Here is an 8,753-nt window from a genome sequence, read left to right as displayed (position 1 = left end):
TTGAATTAAGATTTTATCTTAATTTAGTGTCACAATTGTTGTCGTCGATAGAATAATCAATGCAATGTATTAGAGAATATCCATATATACACGAGAAGTTGCTCCTCAATGTAAGACGATTTCTTGACCTGATTAATGCTAAATACAATTTTAGATTGTGTAAGGTTTGGCAAATAGTATGAATTTTATATTGAAACTCTCCTAAACACACAAGATTCCTTCACCTAATCGTGTATATATATATATATATATATTGAGAAATGCTACACATCATCCTACACCACACACTTTATATATTAAAATATTATTTTTTATTTTTTATTTTATTTTATTCTTATTAAACTAATTAAATTATTTTATTTATCATCCGCACACTATATATTTATTATAGAAAAAAAAAATTAAAATAAGTGTGGTGTGTGAAGTGTGAGGATGACAAATAGATTTTTTCATATATATTACTCTTAATTACGTATCCCATACGGCGAAAACAAGAGTTTCATTTCTTAAATATTTGCTCAATTAGTAGTCTTCTTCAGCAACAAAACTTTGATAGTTTTCGAATGACTTGTGACAAAAAGAATATGATAGAAAGAAGCAACTTGCTCTTGTATATTTAATTATTGTGCATTCAACATTAATTAATAATTTGGGAGCTGATGAATTAAGACATTCTTTGTCAAAATGCGCGAGTTGATGTATGTTTCATTTTTCGTTCAAAAGAATGAGTCACACATCAGCTCATCATGGATTAAGGGAATCTTGAAAACTTGATCAATCCTTATATTTTTTCTCTGAAACGATGCATCGACTATGCTAGCTCTTTCTTACTTTTGACGAAAAATATTTTAATAAGAATGATTAATTATAAGAACAACCACTATATATACTATCATAATTAATTATCTTAATAGAGTTTTGATAAAAAAATATATATATATTATATTAGAGCCATCTCTATATAGTTAAAATTTCTTAAGAGAAATAATATTTATATATATATAGATATATCATCTTCAATTTAAAATTAATATATGCTATTGTGACATTTTAAGTAATATTTTATCCTTAGTGATTAAAATGAGGCGCTTCCCTTATCTAATAATAAAAAATCACGTTAATTAAATAATTATGAGTATAGAGAGTTTATAAAATGTACTTTAAAGTAGATTTCTACAAAAGACTTACTACAAAATTAATTCTTACCAGAGAAAAATGATAGAAACTTAATTAGATTATATAACCTTAAATCATTGTAGGAGAAGACTTCATATATATATATATATATATAATCGTTTAAACATATAAGATCAGTTGATCAATTAATATCGTTTTAGAAAATAAATAAAAACCTTATAAATTGCAAAGAAAGAGTTAAGAGATATCCATGAAATTGAAAAGAGATTCAGCTCTATCTCTATTGTGGAAATATGAATTTGTGATCTTCAAAATGTATAAAACGAGAGCTTCTTTCTTTACTGCAAGGGAGCATGTCATCTAATGAAAGACGTAAAATTGAAGTTAAAAAGAAGAAAATAAAATACGACTTTATAGGGACCAAGTGCCACAACACCACTCCGGCCCGAGTCTAGACACTAATATATGAGGGGGATAAGTGTGTTTTTCCGAAATAAATAATTATTTTCTGAAATTCTTATGGCTTGGTAAAATGATAAATGGAAACATGGATTTATTTTATTTAAGATGAAGGGATATGGGATCTCTGGTCTAGATTCTACGTTGATTATATTGAAGTATTATCTTTAAAAGCTGAATCTTTATAAATATAGAAGGAAAAACCTTATAAATATCTTTCTTAGACTAGGGCAATATTAGTTATTTTTTTCTAAATAATATATTTATTCTTAGTTTTGTCTTATTAGTAAATATTTAGTTTCAAGTTTTTGAAATGATTCTGGTTTCAATTTTGGCCAAATGTTTTTATAGGATTATTGTTTATTTATGTATTTATTTTTTATTAAATAATTTATATTTTTGTAGCTATTTAAATCCAACTTGTGAGTTTCATAAAATAGTTTCATATTTTACTATTATTAATGTAGGATATATATTATTATCACGTTTTGATAATTTTCAATTGAAAATAGAGTCGTACGTTTTCTTTGTATTTTGAGTGATTATCTTATCTTCTCTGTCTAGATCATTTGTTACTGGTCATCAGAATTAATTCTTATTCTGTCTGGCATCAATAGGTCTACAATATTCTAAACTTGTTGGTAGCAAATCATTTATTTTAAGGCCTACAAATCAAGAAATTTTATTAAGGATAACCCATTTCGCTCTATACATATCTCATCAAATTAAGGACTCAACTAAATTTCGAAGAACAGATTAGATCCACGTGTAGATCCTAAGCATTGTGTCATTTTTTTTATATTTAGAATATCCAAATCTTTATTAGATCTTAAAAGTTTTTCTTTCTTTTTCAAAAAGAATAGATCGGGTTTGGATTCCGTCCTGATTGAAATTGTGGTTTGACTCCACACCTGCATGATGTGTCTGAACCACATAAAGACGATCGATCAGAAAGAAGAAGAATCGACATTACATAAAAATAACGACCAAAACAGGATCAAACAACTGAGCAGCTTAAATTGATGATGATGATGATCTTGGGGCCCAGCCGCCCAGGGGAAAAAAAAAAGGCATACACATGAAGAGAAAGTAGCCAGCAAGTTCCCAAAATTACGTTGGCTACAATCCTCAAGAAATAAACAATTGAATAAGTGCTGCTTGCTTTTCATAGTACTTTTGATTTCGTTGGCTAGTGGGTATCCGTTGGTGATGTGGTGCTTTTTATTATACTTTGTCTGTTGGTGTAATACTGTCAATACTTGGGGGCCTGGGGCCTGGGGAAGAAAAAAAAGGCATACACAAGATGAGGAAGAAGCTAGCAAGTTCCCAAAACTACCTCCTACGTTCCTCGAAACCATGTGGGGATCTTGCAATAAAAATATAAGAACCTTTGCGTCTCTCTCTGACGAAAATAAAAAATTACATTAATTTTGGGATCTTGCAATAAAAATAAGAACTTTTGCATTTTCTCTTGCTTCATTTTCCTTTCTCTAACGAAAACAATGGCGGTGGGAGAGCTCTTTCTTTCTGCGTTCCTTCAAGTATTGTTTGACCGATTGGCATCTCCTGAGTTGCTGAAATTTGCTCGCCAAGAGGGACTTCGAAAGCAGTTGCACGAGTGGGGCAAAACGTTGGCAGTAATTCGAAAGGTGCTTGATGATGCAGAGGATAAGCAATACACTGAAGAGATAGTGAAACGGTGGCTTGATGATCTTAGAAACCTGGCCTACGACTTGGAGGATATACTGGATGAGTTCACCACAGAAGCTTTGCGACGCCAGTTACTGATGGGAGAAAGTCAGGCCGCTACCACTAGTAAGGTACGGAATCTCGTCCCTTCTTGTTGTACTGGCTTGACTCCAAGTGCTGTTAATATGAAGATTAAGCTGAGGTCGAAGATAACAGAAATTACTGCTCGATTTAATGATCTCGTTACACAAAAAGATCAACTGAATTTGCAGAAAAGTGATAGTCTGAGGCCAAACAAAAGAAGAGAGATACCTCCCACAACTTCTGTGGTGACCGAAGATCTCATCTACGGTAGGGAGGAAGTCACAAAGGCTGTAGTTCAATTGTTAGTAAGTGAAGAACATAGTGGTTCTTTGATTAAAGTCAATGTGATTCCCATACTTGGAATGGGGGGTATCGGAAAAACAGCACTTGCCCAACTTGTATATAATGACAAAAAAGTGCATAGCTTTTTTGATCTGAAAGGATGGGCTTGCGTTTCTGAAGATTTTGATGTCACCAGGGTTACAAAATCAGTTTTACAATCTCTGACCTTGGAAAGCGAAAACCATGATGGCAAAGATCTAAATTGGTTGCAAATCAAATTAAAGGAGAAATTACTTGGAAAGAGGTTTTTGGTCGTTCTTGACGATGTTTGGAATGAGAACTATAATGATTGGATTCTCTTACGTACTCCTTTTGAAGCAGGGGCTCCAGGAAGTAGCATTGTTATCACGACTCGCAATCAAGCCGTCTCGAAGCTGATGGGGACCATAGAAATTAAACCTTTTCATTTAGAATTGTTGTCATATGAAGCTTGTTTGTCTATATTTTCTCAACATGCATTGGACGCAAGAGATTTCAATTCCCATCCAAACCTTAAAAGTATCGTAGAGGAAATCGTCAAAAGGTGTAAAGGCTTGCCTCTAGCCGTAAAAACTGTTGGAGGCCTCTTACGGAGTACACAAGAACACGAGGAGTGGGAAAATGTTTTGAAGAGTAAGATATGGGATATTCCAGAGGAAAGAAGTGGAATTGCACCTGCTCTTATGTTAAGCTATCACAATCTCCCCTCACATTTAAAGAGGTGCTTTGCATATTGTTCAATACTACCGAAGGACTATGAATTTGAGGAGAAAGAGGTGGTTCTATTATGGATGGCAGAAGGTCTGATTCAACCCCTACAAGAAGATAAGAAGCTGGAAGATTTGGGTACCGAGTATTTTCGCAATCTGTGGTCACGGTCATTTTTCCAACAGTCGTGCATTAATAAATCTCGATTTATAATGCATGACCTCATAAATGATTTGGCTCAGTCCGTTGCAGGCGATACATGTTTTAGAATCGAAGATAGATCCATTGGGAATGGTAAGCAAGGGAATATTTCTATAGAGGCCCGCCATTCATCTTACTTGGGTAGCCGACATGATAGCACTAAAAAGTTTGAGGTTTTTACTAAACTCACAAGTTTACGTACATTCTTACCTTTCATGCTACCAAATGGATGGAATTGTTATTTGGCACATTATGTTCCTTTCGTATTGGTTCCAGCATTACGATGTTTAAGGGTGTTATCATTCAAGGGGTACTGCATATTTCAATTATCTGATTCAATCGGTGAATTAAAGCATCTTCGATATCTTGATGTTTCCAAAACTAAAATTAGAAGGTTGCCAGAATCAATAAGTACTCTCTACAATTTACAAACATTGTTGTTAGAGAATTGTTCTTGTTTGAAGAAGTTACCTTCAATGTTTGGGAACTTGGTCAACTTGCGCTACCTCAATATTGAAGGTGCAAATTCCTTGGAAGGAATGCCTTTGCAAATAGGCAAGTTAACTCGTCTCCAAACATTATCTAACTTTGTTTTGGGAAAATCCAACTGCTCAGGAGTAAAGGAGCTTGGCCCACTGGTGGATCTTGGAGGCACACTTCGCATTTCAAGATTAGAGAACGAGATTGAACCCAAAGATGCGAAGGATGCTAAATTAATTGAAAAGCCCAAAGTTAGGGGGTTGTGGTTGCAATGGAATAATAATGTTGACGAGGCAAAAGATAGGACAAGTGAACTTGAGATACTTAATGGGCTTCAACCCCACGAAGGTTTGAAAGAGCTCGTTATTAGCTACTATGGTGGTAAAAAATTTCCGATTTGGCTATCACGCCCTTCATTTTCTCACATGGTGTCTTTGACAATAAAAAATTGTAAAAAGTGCACATCGTTACCCTCACTTGGGAAACTGCCAAAACTCAAATTTCTTACTATCAAGGGCATGGCTAGCGTGAAGAATGTTGGTCAAGAGTTTTGTGGACATGGATCCACAGAATGTTTTAGCTCCTTGATGACTTTGAGTTTCACGAACATGAAGGAGTGGGAGAACTGGTGTCCTTGTGAAATGTTTCCAGTGCTGCGTGAGCTTTCCCTTAGTAGTTGTCCGAAGTTATTGGGAAAGTTACCAAAGAGCCTTCCTTTACTAAACAGAGTTCAGATAAATGATTGTGGGCTGTTGGTGGTTTCAGTTTCAAGCTTTCCAGATCAATGCAAAATAGTAGTTGATCAATCCGACGGGGTGTTGTGCGGAAGTAATCTGGTTACTTTCAAGTCAATAATATCTGATTCTGTTCATACAATCTCTGAACTCACTTGTAGAATTGAAGGATTTGATGTGGAGGGGCTAGAAACTTTAGGAATTGAAAGGTGGGAGGAGGTGAAGCATTTGTGGTCAAACGATGTGGGATCACTGCCACATCTCCCATTTCTTCGTATTTTATGCATAGGCAATTGTGACAAACTAGCATCTTTGGTGGCGGAAGAGGGGCTCCAACTGGGTATGCCATCAACGCTCGAAACAATCTGGATCGGGCACTGCAAAGCCTTGGAATCTTTACCGAAGGCAATGATGTACAACAACACTTGTCTTGCGTATATTCATATTTTTGAATGTGATTCGCTAACTCATTTTGCAAGAGGCCAGTTACCTCCAACTCTAAAGAGGCTTGAAATATGGTATTGCAAGAATATGCGGAAATTGGTGGAGCAGGAGGATGATGATACCATCAACGCTTGCAGTACCATCCCATCTCTTCTTGAGATATTGAGCATTGACACATGTCCATCCCTCGAATCCTTAATATCAAGCGGAGAATTACTTGTAGCACTTCGAGAACTCCGTATTGTCAATTGTCCAAAGCTGGAGTCAGTAGCTAAGAATTTCCATCAGAACTCCTATCTCGAAAGCATCATCATCTCTGAATGTGAAAATCTCAAATTCTTGAATGGATTTGACTTGCTGCCCTCTTCCAACTTGAGAAAACTTCATATATTCAGTTGCGAGAAAATACTGGCACTGCCCAATGGCATATACAACCTCACGTCTCTTCAAAGTTTGCAAATAAAGAATTGTCCGAATATTCTATCATTTCCAGTAGAAGGTCTTCCCGCAAACCTAACAATACTTCGTATCTCTAATCTCAAAATCACTGAAGCCTTGTTAGATTGGGGGCTCAACAACCTCACTTTTCTTAATGAACTTGAGATTAGTGATTGTCAGCAGCTGGTGTCCTTTTCAAAGATGACGTTGCCTGACTCTCTAACTGACCTCACCATCTCAAACTGCTCAAATCTGGAATGCCTGTCGTTCGAGGGCTTAAGAGAACTCGCATCTCTTAAAACATTGTCTATCTCTAACTGCGAGAAGTGGGCATCCTTTCCAGAGAATGGCCTTCCTTCCTCACTCCTAGATCTTCATATCTCTAATTGCCAAAAGTTGAGGTCCTTTCCAAATAATGGCTTACCTCCCTCACTCCTAGAGCTTCATATCTCTAATTGCCAAAAGTTGAGGTCCTTTCCAAAGAATGGCCTACCTCCCTCACTCCAGAAACTTAGGATCCATAAATGTCTTTTGCTGGAAGAACGCTGCAAGAAAGATCAGGGAGGAGATTGGCACAGGATAGCTGACATTCCTTATGTTGGAATTAATGACAAATACATTTATGACACAGAAACGGAGGAATAAATCCAAAGATGAGTTTGTTTTGACTCTGATCCAAAGGTCCTTTGAATGTTTAATGGGGGCATTGGAAAGATCCCTTCACTCCTATTGCTTGTTGCGACTCTAGTTGGTATGCTCAATGTCTTACTATTCTTCTTGTTGTTTTCTGTTCTCGTTGGGTTTGCATAACGCCATAACAAGTGGTTTTAAAAGTTTTCAAATCTCAAAGCAAAGAGAGAAGGTCTTCGAAGATGCAATATTTTCTTTTCAAATAGGCAAATTGCTGAACTTGACAAATGATTGGGCTCCAACTGCTAAGGAAAAATTGCATGATCCACAGCCTTCTCTGTAAGTTTAGTTTTTAAAGTCCATATGTTGGTATATCTTGTTCCTTTCTCTTGATCTTTTTTTTTCCGTTTATGGATTTTGTTCTTGTCAAAAAGGGCTCTTTGATTGTACTACTATGGCCTTACGTTACTCACATCATCGATTGGGGTAATGAATATAAATACAGAAATTGGTATAGAAAAAAAAAAGATCCTCTGTTTTATTGATTAAGGATATGAATATATATATATATAGGCTGATAAATATTTATCTGTTGAATGCTTGCAGATGGTTCAAAAGACTGATGCAAGCTGTTGAAACTTCCAACTGCTATCTCAAAAATGGATGTACGTACAAGAAATGTTCACAGGTTGAAGGAGGACAAGAAGTTCTAACCGAAGCAGCGATGGATGGAATTTCTCATAGCAAATTATTGGCTCTAATGCTCAGTGAGATGGGACAAGCGCACAAACATTAGATTGCGGCTCTTCAAACCCCATATATTTGTTGTCTTCACAATAGCTGGATCATGGATTCTTCTCTGCCTCAGCATACTCTTCTAAAATTGCAGCAGCAAGTTGTTGTTGGCATGCCAACATTGCCAAGTCCTTCTTTGTGATTTTTCTATTCATCTCAACATAATCAATGTCTGGCCATAAGCGACACCTTCTGATGGTAATATTTTGGAGCCCCAATTCCTATAAGAGCTGTCAACACAGTGCTTAAGACGTTCTCTATTTTTTCCCCTGTTGATGTAATTTGTCATTTATTTTATCTGATTGTAAATTTGTAATGAATCAAAGTAATCCCACTTTTATGTTGAATTACAAATTTTATACCCGTAGTTCCCAAGCATCTCTTCTGTAGCTTTGAATTTCACATCCACTCTCGGCAACTCAATGATTTAAAAAAAGAAAAAAATAGGAGACCAGTTCAGCAGATTGCAAACCTGCGATGTACAAGAAGTGGAGGAAAATATATAAATTTATAAAAATGACATTATATTTTTATTTGGCTTGGCAAAAATTTAAACACTAAAATGGACTTATTATAATTAGTGTTCAAGATTTCCAAATGAAAATATGTTGTTGGATTATCATCCCATAGATT

At 35.6% G+C, this 8,753-nt stretch overlaps 1 protein-coding gene across 2 annotated transcripts; it reads left to right on the top strand.

Annotated features, from left to right (window-relative positions):
• The first annotated feature begins 2,814 nt into the window (after positions 1 to 2,814).
• Positions 2,815 to 8,479, top strand: LOC122298449 (putative disease resistance RPP13-like protein 1). 2 transcript variants are annotated; one of them, XM_043108180.1, is made up of 2 exons: positions 2,815 to 7,446; positions 7,932 to 8,479. In XM_043108180.1, the coding sequence occupies exon 1, from the start codon at positions 3,099 to 3,101 to the stop codon at positions 7,338 to 7,340; it is 4,242 nt and encodes a 1,413-aa protein (XP_042964114.1). In that variant the 5' UTR covers positions 2,815 to 3,098; the 3' UTR covers positions 7,341 to 7,446; positions 7,932 to 8,479. The 2 variants fall into 2 exon arrangements, with proteins under 2 accessions (XP_042964114.1, XP_042964113.1); XM_043108179.1 differs by having other exon boundaries at positions 2,815 to 7,664.
• The last annotated feature ends 274 nt before the right edge of the window (positions 8,480 to 8,753 follow it).

Source organism: Carya illinoinensis, chromosome 16 (genome assembly GCF_018687715.1).
Source record: "Carya illinoinensis cultivar Pawnee chromosome 16, C.illinoinensisPawnee_v1, whole genome shotgun sequence".
NCBI classification, from domain to species: Eukaryota; Viridiplantae; Streptophyta; class Magnoliopsida; order Fagales; family Juglandaceae; genus Carya; species Carya illinoinensis.
The sequence above is the reverse complement of the archived record's forward strand: the minus strand, read 5'-3'. Positions and strand labels throughout refer to the sequence as shown.

Excerpts from the sequence above, each read along its gene's own strand:
- LOC122298449 (XM_043108180.1), top strand. The coding sequence starts at position 3,099 with ATGGCGGTGGGAGAGCTCTTTCTTTCTGCGTTCCTTCAAGTATTGTTT.